This window comes from Puma concolor, chromosome C1 (genome assembly GCF_028749965.1).
Source record: "Puma concolor isolate L17-30 chromosome C1, mPumCon1.1.hap2, whole genome shotgun sequence".
NCBI classification, from domain to species: domain Eukaryota; kingdom Metazoa; phylum Chordata; class Mammalia; order Carnivora; family Felidae; genus Puma; species Puma concolor.
Window position 1 is genome coordinate 10,807,838 of NC_141674.1, and position 12,872 is coordinate 10,820,709.

The 12,872-nt window shown below is 55.7% G+C and overlaps 1 protein-coding gene across 6 annotated transcripts in view; it reads left to right on the forward strand.

Annotated features, from left to right (window-relative positions):
- The window catches only part of KAZN (kazrin, periplakin interacting protein), a 1,132,657-nt gene that overhangs the window by 967,333 nt on the left and 152,452 nt on the right, over positions 1-12,872 (forward strand). The window contains exon 1 of one of the 6 annotated variants that reach the window (XM_086715736.1): positions 2,822-3,126. The exons of the other annotated variants lie outside the window; for them this stretch is intronic. Coding sequence (XP_086571862.1) covers positions 2,865-3,126 — 262 coding nt within the window. The 5' untranslated portion in view covers positions 2,822-2,864. Of the gene's footprint in view, positions 1-2,821; positions 3,127-12,872 lie in introns of those variants that run through there. 6 annotated transcript variants of the gene reach the window in all.

Below are 12,872 nucleotides of genomic sequence, written 5' to 3' on the forward strand. Positions count from 1 at the left end.
TCGCCCTCTTCCGGTGCCCGGTTCTTAAAGGTCACGTGCAGTTTCTGAGAACTTCCGTGCCGGCTGGGCATTGAGGCTGGCCTGCCATGGACGTGGATGTTTGAGAATCCACGAATGGTTTGAGACATTGGCTGTTATTAGGGGTTTTTCCTCTGGGAAGCAAATGAGAGCTCTTCTGGCTTGGAACCGCAAGCTGAAATTACTGTTGAAATAAACATTTTAGCCAGGCTGTGAGGTGACTAGTCCCAGGATCTCTGCCCATCGGTCTCCAGCTGCACGTAGTTGCCCTGTTGGATGACAGGGTCTGGGAATTGGCACGTTCAGAGGTGTGGGGGAGGGGTAAGGGAGAGGGGATGCTGGCTTGGCAGGCTGGAAGGCTGGACACCTTGACATTGCTCACGAGGGTGCCCTGAGATCAGGAGGGGGACAGGCTCTGTGCCGGTGACAGCCCTGGCCTCCAGAGTGGGGCCAGTTCTAGGGGAGGTGACCGTTTTCAGGCACAGGACCAGAGCAGGAGAGGCAGAGATGAGACACGCACTCAGTCCGCACCTGGTTCTGCCTCAAATCTGTGTGACCTTGAGAAACTCGGTAACTCAGTTTCCCTGTTTGGCACCGTGGGACTAACTCCATCTGAGGAGAGGTCACCCAGACCCCCCGCAGAGTAAAGCAGGTGCTCCCTGAAGCTTCTTAGGCTGCGGCGTGAATTCTTTCCATCTTTGGTCATCCATCCATTCAGTCACATTTCTTGAGCAACTACCGCGGCCACTGTCGTAGCTGCCAGGGATACAGTAGCAAAGGGGACAGCCGCAGCCCCTGTTTCCATGGAGCTTCTATCGTGGGAGGAGATTTCCAGCAGGCACGGGCGCACAAGATGTGTCAGGAGATGGCCAGTGCTGTGCAGAAAAATAAAGCCAGGTGAGGGGTTAGCATGATGGGAGCGGGTGCTGGGTAGCATCTGGGCAGCGGGGTCAGAGAAGGGAGTGAGCTGGGTCCCTAAGGCGAGAGGGTGTTCGCCCTTCGGCTAAAGGCACCCCCAAGCCATTGTTTCAGAGTTGTTGGTAAGTTAGTAAATTTGGAGACTGGACAGCGTATCTGTCCGCATCTGAAGCCAGCCAGACCTCGAGGCCCAGTTCAGATGCCGTTGCCTCCTTAAGCGTTTCTCTGAACCCCAGCTTTCAAAAGCCGCGGGACCTAATGGCTCCTCGTCCAGCCTCTACCTTTTTTATTAGTCATTTGCGTTCTTATCGCCTCTTGCCCCTCCCCCTCACATAAAGCACCCCCCCTGGCCGAGGGCACCAGGCCCTTGTGGATCTGGGTACTGGCTCTCATTGCTGTACCCTCCTGGGGGCCGGTGATGGTACTCACCCAATGGGGTGCTCTGTCTTAATCAGTCCTCCAGGGACCCCAGCCGGGAGGTGCAATCGCTCGTCCCGGTCCACAGGTGAGGAGACTGGTGCTCAGGAAAGTTTAGTAATTTGCCCGAGATCACACAGCTGGTAGGTGTCACAGCCAGGATTTGACGGTGGGGTCCCAGGCTGAGGACCTCAAAGCGGTGTGGAAAGACCTTGTGTTGATGTTTAAGACGTAGAGCCACATGAGGTTTCAGGTCCGTTTTCTCTTTAAATTTTTATCTTTAAAAAGAGGGGGCGGGGGTTGTCCTCTCCTTGACTTTCCTGGTTTTAAGCAACTCAAGCATTTGCTTATCTTTGTGCCTTTAGCAATTTCAGCAATAGATTGGTCTTGTGTTATCCCTTCTGTAAAGGGTCTCTGCTGGGTTAGGGGTGAGATTTCAATCTCCACCTTGGAACAGGGGATTCTCTTAGAAAGCCAGCCACCAGGACCACAGGGTTTAGTGTGGACATCCTTGGCGACCTGAGCGGGACAGAGACTGCTGAGGCTCGGGGGTGAAAGTCACTGCTCTTGAACACCATTCCCATTGGTTTCCCTGGGGAGATCCCTTGTGGGCCAGCACCCTCACCCCGGGTGACTGCTCAGCGAGAAGGATTGCGCTTTGCTTCTGCCAGGACACTTGAGGACAGGGCACCAGCTTTGGAGCCAAACACACGCTGGTTACTCGCTTCTGCTTACTACTAGCTATGTGTCCCCCAAGCAAATGATTTAAGATCCCAAGCCTCAGTTTACCCATCTATTAAATGGGATCATATCACCCACTTCGGAATTGTCGGACAGGAATCTGTGTGGTTGGCATCCTTCATACACTCACGGAGCCCGATGCCACAGGAGGGGGGAGGTTTTCCGTTTATCCAGAGTCCAAACAAATCGATTGAGTGTGTATGTGTGTGTAAACTTCTTAAACGTTTTGAAGTGTGAGATATTGGGATTTGATGAGATCGGGTGATTCCAGAGGACTGGTCGCTGGCTCATTTGGCCTTCAAATTTCCATAATAGTCATTATGCCTGCTTTGTGTTCCTTGTAACATTCCAATCGAGTTTACTGGAGGAGATACTAGGACCCTCTAGCCATTCTGAAAGATGAGTTTAACCCCCTTAAGCCATTTCAAGAGTCACAGAGTGCATGGTTCAAGGAAAACAGCAAACATGAGCCTGGACCCCAGCCCCTCCCACCCATCCGGTGGCCAGTTGACAAAAGTAGAAAATCAGATACATAGGTGTTTACCCGGATTTTAGCCCTAGCAGATAAGCACAGCCAACATATCATTAAAGCTGTCCAAAGCAGCTGCCGTGGGGATGCTGTGTTTGCTGTGGGTCACTAAGGGCTGTAAACACTCCAGAGAGGTTGGCAGGCTGTGTTTACAAGGTATGTGTGCGTGTGCGTGCCTGTGTGTGGAGTTATTTTTTATGAATTCACTCTCCGTAGATGCACTTCATGTTGCGTGCGTCCGATGAGTGCCTGTCCTGGAGGGGAAAAGTCAGGAATGACTCCTGTTCTAAAGGACCATCCCTTCCGTGCCCCTTGGGGCAGCCACCCTGAAGGTGGGGACTTCGTGCTTTCTCTTGTCTGCTGTTGGGATGCCCTCAAGAGAAGCCAGGTGGAGGACCTGGGTCGTGGCCATTCCTCTGAGCCCTTGGCCACTGCCAGTGGCCCCAGAGGTGCTAGAGCAGACCCGGATTTGGAAGAAATTAACGGCCAGAGAGGTATGACAGGTGGGTGAGTCCTGAGCTCTGAGCTGGGGGGACGCTACGCCCGGGCTAAGGAAGAGGGGAGCTGGTGGGTTCAGTGACGGCGACCGTCCCAGTGCTCCCTCCATCTGTGCGCTGGGCTTTGGGGACCACTGCGGGGAACACCCACCACCTGGGAGCCTGCCTGCAGGTGCCAGCAGCCTCATCTGTTGTTGCCGCCCGGACTCGGAGGCTGGCTCGGGCTCCCAACTAGTTTGGGCCGTGACTTTATCGCAGGTGTTGAGTGTGTTCAGTACCTTTTAATCGTACAGAAGCTTCAGAAAGCTCTCCCTGGGGGCCTGGAGAGAGGTGAGAACAACAGGTGCCAGTTCCTTCCCGGACTGCACGGCTCTGCCTCACCGGTGCCCTGGTGACTTTGAAGTCCCCCTGTGCCCAGGCAGGGAAGAATGTGTATTTCCGGTTTGTGGAAGGTCCCTTTAATGGCGAAGAAGTGTTTGTTCAGGGCCGCCCAGGAGCCGAGCACTTTGTTAGCTGCACTCCTGTTGGTCTTGTCCTACCCCCGTAAGGCAGCCCGGCATTCCTCCCCATCCTAAAGGTGACACAGTTGGGGCTCCTGGGGGGCTCAGTCGGTTAAGCGTCCGACTTCGGCTCGGGTCGTGATCTCACGGTCTGTGAGTTCGAGCCCCGCGTCGGGCTCTGTGCTGACGGCTCGGAGCCTGGAGCCTGCTTCGGATTCTGTCTCTCTCTCTCTCTCTCTCTCTGCCCCCCCCCCATAAATAAAACATTTTAAAAAATTAAAAAGGTGACCCAGTTGAGGCTTCAAAGCAGTTAAACAGATTGTAGGAAGTGGCTGTTCAAGGACGTCACACTCTCTGCCCCAGGACCATTGCTTCTCACCGCCATTTTTCCTTCACCAGCTGACGATTCCTTGAGGGCCGCCAGGGCACCAGGCAGAGGCTGTGCGGCTGGGTGTCACGGGCTGGGTGTCATGGGATGCCCTCCCTGACATCTTTGACACTGGCTTCCAGTCAGCCAGAGGCATTTGGAAGCGAGGGCCTCTGGGGCCCAGGGCCACTCAGCTGGCTCCAGGAGACGACCCTGCCCCCCTGCCCCGGCGAGAGTCCAGAGCAGCCAGCTGACCCGTGACAGGAGGTCCAACGCAGGCAGAGTCCCCAGAGGGAAACAGCAGCAGGGATAGGGTCGGTCACTCTCTACGAAGCGAGGAAACCGAGGCCCAGAGTGAGGAAGGGACCACACTGCATGGTGCCATGTGGTTTCCCGGGGCCAAATATCAAGACCCCCAACTACGCGTGATACCTTGGCAAAGCCGGGAACTTTCCCTCTTGACCTCCTTCCTTAAAGGGGGTTTCAGCCTGAGGATCACAGGGGTCCGAGGTAGGCTCCGCCTCTATTCTGCCTGTAGTGCTGGAGAGGGGGCCTGGGAATCTGTGTGTTTATTGACTGCCCTGGGTGATTCTGATACGAGGGTTCCACGGGCCCGACTTTGAGAACCTCTCTGCCCTTTGCGTTTCTGGGATTGGGTTAATTTTAGAGTGAGAATATTAGCAGGCCGAGCACTCTGGTTTACCCCCTGCACCCCGACATCGTCCTTGGCCGCACCCTGCTCCCTCCCACAGGTGTCCCCAAGTGGACAAGAGGCACATAGACACCCTAGCCAACTCTCCCTCTTTCCCTTCCTAGCCCACGCGACCCTTCCGCCCCCACCTGACCTTCTCCGAATCTGTTAGAAAGAGGCACGTGCTAATCTGTCTCGTGCGCTCCCAGGATCGGCCAGGGGTGAGAATGCAACCAGAGTAAGTAAGACTCTGTCTTTGCTCAGATCTCCCCACCCCGCTCCCCACACCGTCACCAGCACGCCTGTGCCTTCCGCTCAGCCGCTGTTCCTTCTTCCTTGAGTACCTCGGGGCAGGGGGAGGGGGCCAGGCACGGGGCAGGGCGCTGAGCGGGCAGAGGGGGACCGCACGCTCGGCCTAAAGAACCTCGGTTCATCCAGATCCTTTAGACTTGGGACCACGCCCACTCGGGGCTCAAAGTCACCATCCACGAGATCTTGACCTGAGCCGAAGTCAGACGCTCAACCCACTGAGCCAGCCAGGTGCCCCTCTGGCGCTTTTTCATCGTCCCAAACTGTGACCGTACCCGCTGAGGAATAAGTCCCCACCCGCCGCTCCAGCCCCTGGTAACCCACCGTTCTGCTTCCCGTCTGTGCATTTGCCTCCCGTAAGCACTTCATACGGTACCTGCAGAACCCTGCACTCCCAACGGACTGTCCGTCCTTGTCCCTCTGCTGCCTGTCCTGGAACCGCATGTGGAGATCCCCTGGCCCCGGTACTTTATCTCTAGTGTTCTTTCAACTCCTTCCTTGAAAACTCGACCACCTCATATGTGTGCTGGGAAGCTCTGGGAAAGAAGTAAATTCAGTTGCCTTTTCTCTGGGATTAAATCCAGTCTGTTGTTAATGCCTCTGCCACTGTGATGGGTTAAGCATATACCTTTTTTGTTGGGTTGGTTTTGTTTGGTATCACTTTTCTTGAAGGGGAGTTGCTTGGGCTTCTGTTAGTTGGTTTTCCTTAGCATACTCGTGATGCCTCAGCTCTAACTACTAAGGACTACTCATCACGGTGGGGAGTCTAGCAGCCAACCAGAAGGAAAAAGAACCATCCTCTTGGGTCCTGGGGCAGACATGGAGGCCAAACTGGACCACCTCCTCCCACCAGCAGGTGCACGGGCTCTTTAAATGTGGGGAAGAAACGTCGCTCCCGGTGGAGCCTCCCCTCTCTCTTACACCCTGAGAAAGATGGTGGAGAAACCCCTTTTTATAGAAAGGGAAAGAGAGGCAGACACGTTGTGATCGCTCCAGGCCAGAGCTCTCTGACAGAACTTTGTGCAAAGGTGGAAATGTTCTAGATTTGTACCGTCCCATATGGTAGCCACTGGGTTTAAAATGTAGCTAGGGTGACCAGTGAACTGAATTTCAATTTTTTTCAAATATTTCTTTTCAGGGGGGCTGGGGACAGAATCCCAAGCAGGCTCCGCACTGTCCGTGCAGAGCCCGATGTGAGGCTCGATCTCATGAACCACGAGATCATGACCTGAGCTGAAATCAAGAGTCAGGCGCTTAACCAACTGAGCCCCCCAGGTGTCCCCACTTTTTATTTAATTGCAAAAGGCTCCGTGCGGCTAGTGCCTACCGTATTGGGTGGCCCCGAGTCAGGGCATGGGACTACAGATGTTTCTGGGGCTCATCGAAGCTCGCAAAGCCTGAGAAATGTATTTTTCCACGGTGCCGCTCTGACACTCCCACGCCTCTCCCTGTGGCCCAGACTGCCTGCATCAGAATCACTCAGAGCCTAAGTTCCTGGGCCCCCTCGCAGACCTGGACAGTCAAAAATATCCAGGGAGGAGCCCACAGATCTGCATTTCAAACAAGTTCCCTCCTCTGCCTTGTGATCCTGACCCTCTCCGAAGCGTGAGGACCAAGGCCTCCCAACACCTTCATCTTTACTTGGCGTGGCTCTTCCCAGACCCCGGTGACCCATCAGCACCCCTGTGCTTCTTCCGCCTCCCCCCATCCCTCATAACCACATGCTCCAGGCCGGTGGTTCCCAAGATGGGGTGCCAAGACCAGCAACATCAGCCTCACCCGAGAACCTGTTACAGGTGCAAAGTCTCCACCCCCCCCCCCCTCAGACCTGCAGAATCAGAAACGGGGTGGGCCCAGCAGTCTGGGTCTTAATAATCCCCCTGAGGTGATGCTGATGCAGATACGGCATGGGACCAGTCACTGAGCAGCACTGCTCTAGGAAGCTCCTTCTGCTTAAATCCGCCAAATCCCCTCTCCCGTCTCCTCCCTCTCCTTCCCCCTTCCACCTCCCCTGTTCTCCGGCCTGTTCTCTCCCCGTCTGCCCAGAGCCGTTGAGACCCTTCCACACCTGGGGACTACAGGCTGTGTGGCTAGATGACGCATTGCCTTTCACAAGGGCCTTTGGGGATCCTGGCCTTACCCGAAGGGTGGCCATAATGGGGATGTCATAGGTGAGGCAAGCAGGACAGCAGCCAACAGCACCCCAATCCCCACCCCGTCTCCCCACGTCCCAGGTGGTGGCCGCCGCTCACCCTGGGTCAGAATCTCGGAAGAGCAGAGGGCCAGATGGGCCCGTTTCCCTGGGGCCCCTAGAGCCCCTCTTGGGGAGGAGGGCTCTGGTGCACGGCCCCCCCCCCCCCCTTCGCGTCCATTGGCCCAGAGGAAAGCGGCACCGCGCACGGCCGTGCTCGACAGACAGCGCTTGTGTATTTCACGTCTTCCCGACGTGCAGGGAAAGCGAGGAAGCTGGAGGCCAGAACGTCACACTGGCCCCGTGACTTGCCCACCGTGGTCACTCACGTCCAAGCCTCAGTTTCCCCCTTCCAGGAAACTTCCAGAGTCATAGCGTCAGCCTGGCTCGGCTCCCACGCCTGTGGTTTGCCTGAGCCCACGATATGCAACAGCTTTGTAGTGTCTGAGCCCCTGACAAATGGGGTTGGCCCCGCCGGCAATCTTTTCCCTCTTTAGTGCCGGTGTGGGCAGACCTGTGCCTCAGGTGACCAGCTCATTCTGGACTGCCAGAACTCTCCCGGTCTCAGCATTGAGCGTCCCACGCCCTGGGACACCCCTCGGTCCCCTGGCGAAACAGGACCGTCGGTCACCCTCTCTGTACCCCCAGTGGCTTCTTAACACTTACCTGTGCCAGCCGTACTTACCTGCTGCTGCTGTATCCAACGAGCGATCCCCCCACCCCACCCTTGGACTCTCCGCAGCTAAGGTGTCCGCTGCCTGGCCTCTGACCCCTCTACCTTCGCTCGCCTTTTGGTGCTGTTCTCTCCCAGCTCATTCACGTCTCTGGGCCACAGCTGAGGGTCAGGATGATTCCAGCCGAGCATCTTTACTAAGTCAAATCTGCCCACTTTTTTTTTGCTTAATTACTCACTGGATGCATACTCCTCTGACTGGGTGCCTGGTGTTGACAAGCTGAGCCAAGCCAGCTCTACCCTCCTGGGGCTTACAGTCTGGAGGGGAAGGGTTCTGTCTAGAACCTTTAACTTGAACCAGAAGGATGGCCTCCCTCAAGCTCTCCCCAGATCTGCCAAGGCTCCTGGTTCACCCACCTGGCAGGTGTTGAGTACCTGCTCTGGCCTGGACTTAGGGCTGGGACCCACGGACGTCTGACAGCCTCTCTTTTGACTCCTGTCGAGGAGCTCAGAGCCTCCTCACTGTCCCACAAGCCGGGTGGCTCACCCCCACCCCTCGCCTTCTTACTTCTGTTACCGTTCCACCCCACACTGACTTCCAAGTTTTCTACCTTGTCCTGGGCCCCCGACCCTTCTGCAAAAGCCTTTCTTGTTCATTCCACCTGCTCTGTGCTTTGTCCTTGCACCATGGGCGTGTGTCATTGGAGCACAGGGTAGCTGTGGCAGGTCCTGCATGAGCATTTCTCGACTGTTACCCTGGGCTCTCTGAACTGTCATCTCCAACGGGGTGGGGCCATAGGGCACCCTGTCTCCCTCTGTTCACCTGGAGCACAGAGCAGGGCTCCAGGAAATGCTCCAAGGGGTGGGGGGGGAGACACGTGCGTGTGAATATTTGAGCTGGAAGGACCTTAGGAGAAATCTAATCCTGCTGACATTGACACACCTTTGGCTGAGCCTCACCCAGCAGGTCGGGCACACCTGGAGAGCACCTGCGGCCTCACCAGTAATTGTCAGGCTTTTGAGGGGTTAGTAAACACGTCCCTCTTTTCTGGAGCCGGCTGAAAGCTATCGGCAGGAATGGGACGGGTGGAGATGGTGACTTGGGTTGTGTCTTGTGGGCACCCCCCATCCCCCCCGCACCCCTGCACTGGATTTCGTTCTCAGCCTCCGTCTGAGATGTAAGCTCACGAGTTTATTTGCTTTTACGCTTGCCCTCGTCCTTTGTGTCATCTGGTCACCCTGTAAACAAGTGGACAGTTTGTGTTTCAGTCTCCAGAATCATTGGGGGGGGGGGGGTGCCTGGGTGGCTCAGTCGGTTGAGCGTCCGACTTTGGCTCAGGTCATGATCTTGCGGTTCGTGAGTTGGAGCCCCGCGTTGGGCTCTGTGCTGACAGCTCAAAGCCTGGAGCCTGCTTCGGATTCTGTGTCTCCCTCTGCCTGTCTCCCGTTCACACTCTCTCTCTCTGTCTTAAAAATAAACTTTAAAAAAGAAAAAAAAAAAAAAGAATCATTGAACCTGTAGAGCCCCTGAAGTTCTTTTCTTTTCTTCATTTATCCTGTGAATACTTGGGGTGCACCTGCCTGGATCAGAACCCTTAAGTAACAGGGATACAATTGTAGATAAAACACAAAACTTCTCAAAACACAGTCCTCCCCGCAGGCCTGAAGTCAAGGATATTTTCAGAGGATGAGACACCGAAAATTCTTCCTCTGTTTTCGGTGTCGTTGAACATTTCCTAAAATGCCTTTCTGCTTCCCCACCTTGGTCGCAGGGCCAGTGGAGCCCGGGCGACTCCTTTTTTGGCATTGGGCTTCTGCAGACTTTCCGGTTCTAACTCAGAGCCTGCGCGCCTGGGACGGCTTGTTGTACTTGGCCCCACAACTTTCCCTGTCTGGGTTCGAGAAAGTCAGAATGCATTGCGTGCATCACCGAGTCTTGTCGTTGCTTCTTTGTCCTCAGACGTAAGCCAGAGCTCTAGTTACGTGGGCACCTGAGCCGGCCGGGACCCGGTTAGAAGACATTTGGTTGTGTGTTTGGGCGCCCGCTGGGGTGTTTCGAAGTGGCCTGCAGCTCCTCTTACCTCTCTTCACGCCAGGCTCCTGGAGTAGGCATCAGGGACTTCCCCCAAAAGGCCGTGTGTCCCCGTGCGACCTCCTCTCCCAGGGTGATCGGGCCTGGCCCTGCCGACCTCTAGGCCAGAGCCCCGCCCTCGTGCTGTCCCCGAGCCAGCTGCGCCTTCCTGCTTCCCGGGCTGACTCGCTGATCCTGTTCACTGGGTCCTTTTTCAGAGACTCACGGTTCACCAGGCAGATGAACCAGTGTTCTGAGCAGTGCTTAGAGGGAATTGTGCTTCTCCCCCCTCCCCCGCGCCACCTGGGACGCTCCCCGCAAGGTGTGCCCTTGGGAACACGCGGGCGAAAACCATGCAGGGGAGCCCCCTCCGGGGACTCCTGCTTTGCAGGGTCGCCTACACCAAACAGCCCAAATCAGTGAGGTGCATGAGTCACCCCATTTCGCAGACGAAATAACTGAGGCACAGGGAAGTAAAGAAGCTTGTCCCAGGCCACGGAGCCAGGAGTCAGAGAAAAGCATTCAACCCGAGGTCCAGCTGGAGTCCGGCTGGCAGTAGCCATTAGTCTCCTGTCCCCACTGCCATGTACATCGTGGGGTCACTTGCGCCCATCCTCAGCAGTGGCATGGCAGAGTCTGAAGTGAGCGGTGACGGGGGGGACTTTATCCCTTGAAAGGCCGGGCACGCCCCTCCTGTCCAGGGGCCCCACCCCTGCCGAAGAGCTCGCCGTGGCTGCCTCCCGGGGCTGGGCTGGCCCCTAGTAAACTAGGAGGGTCGTGGGCCAGCTCTGTATACTCCAGCCCGAGGCTCAGGTGTGGGTGAGCTCTGCGCAGGCGTCCCCGACAGAGGGTTCTCTCCCAGGGCCGTGGGTTTCCCCGCTGCTCTTGACCACAACACGTGAAAGAAAACAGAGTCTGCAAGAGGGTCCAGCGACTTTCCCATGCACCCTGTGAGGCCGGGAGGCGTGCTCACCATCATTCAGAGCGGCATCTGCCGCTCGGAGAGGCCCTTGCTTACTGCTCAAAAACTTCCTGAAAAAACTGACTTTGTATTGTATTGTTTGTACTTCCTCTTGCTTTCCTACCTCCTGCCCGGAGAGTCATGTAGTTGCAGGGCTAGTTGAGTTGCAGATGATAGAAACACCACTGGAACGGACTCACTGAAAGGAAAAGCAACAGCTCCCCATAACTGAGATGGTCAGAGGTAAGCCCGGCTTCAGGCGTAGCTGCATCCAGGGGCTCAAACGATGTCATCTCCCAACTCCCCTTTCATCTGTTGGGGCTTTATCCTTTCTGGTGGCAAAATGACCCCTAACAAGTCTAAGCAACATTTACCTTTCTAGGTTTCCAGTCAGTGCAGAAAGCCCTTCACTCCCAGTATTTCCGGAAATCCCAGGGCTGATCGTCATTGGTTTAGCTTTAATGACGTGACAGCTCTAAACCAATCACCTGGTCCGGTGGCCTAGAATGCATTGATTGGCCAAGCCCAGATGTGCACCCTTCTCTGGAATCAGGTGGGGTAGGGCTTGTGAGCCCCCAGTGAAATGCACAAGCTGAAAGGAGGGTGTTAGCCAAAGGCAAGTCAGGGAGAATGTTCATCCCTGGCAAATGCGGGAGCTGACCCCTGCGGAGCAATGAGATGAGTTCCTTCAGCAGATATGTGTGTGTGTGTCCCTCGCTAGGTGCCATGGGGTTGAAAGGAAAGCCTTAGATGTGGACCCTGTCACTTAAGGATTTTGCAGGTTTTCTTGAGCAGCTACCATGGGCCAGGCCCTGTTGTACACCTCTGTGGAGGAGCTCGGTTCTCTCTTCTGTTAAGAAGTCATTCTTTTGTTTTTCCTCCTTCTCTCTAAGGACCAGCTAGAGAGTTGCCACCTCTCAGCTTCCTTCTCAGTCTCCTGGTCATAGGTAATTATGACTCTGCCTGCTTCTCCCTTCCATCCCTCTGTTTATACCTCTTTTGTCACCCCTGTCCCAGGTGGGCTTTTACAAGGACCCGGGCATCTGTTGGCTTCCTGAGCATGGGGGTGGGGTGGGGTTGATCCGAGCACACACACCCACCCACCCCAGTGTGCCTGCATAAATGCGTGATGTGATGTTCCCATTGCCGGCCTCCTGCCACATCCCTGATGCTGCTGAGCGCACTGAGGGCAGTGACAACAGCTGGTGCTTTGGGCACTCCAGATAGCATCTGGCTTCTCTCAACCTCCCCATTGGGAGTCAGATTTTCCAGGCCGCATGTGGCGCTTGGCCATCTCCCTGGAAAGCACGGATTGATTCCCCTTAGAGATGACCTGAATCCATACCCCGCAGGCAGATGCTGCCTTCTCACAGCAAGGCAGGGAGTGGGCAGCCCAGGAAGGTAAGAATTTAGAAAAAGGGATGGTTAGCTTGCCTCTGTGCCTGGCATTGTTTAGGGTGTAGGTGCTGGCTCCACATTTCCTTTGGTATCTGCCCTTTGGGGGAGGGTGAGTCCCCCCCACGAAGACAAGCACCTGGACCCGGGGCTCTGAATGTGGGGACACTGGGGGGCGTGTACCAAGTGCCTGGGGCCATAAAGCCAGACCGCCTGTGTGCAGATGGTTTCAACAGTGGGGACCTTGAGCAAGCTTCTCAGTCCTTCAGTTTCTTCATGTGTAAATTGGGGGAACTACCAACTGGGGGTGCTGTCCCTCCCTGGTAGAGGTTTTGCGGAGATTCACCGGGATGACTTAATGCACCGTGTTTAGCATGGTCCTTGACACATAGTAGGTGCTCAGTAAACATCATTTGTATCAGTTTTATACCAAAATGGGTGCTGGAGAGATACGATGCTCACGGGAGAGATGCCCACACTGCACAAACCTAGGGTCAATGATCAGCGGGAGATAAAGTCCGTAGGAGCAGAGTGAGGTCCTGCCTGGCAGGTCCTGGCAGCAGATTGTCAGGGCTTCCTGAGACTCAGGTTCCG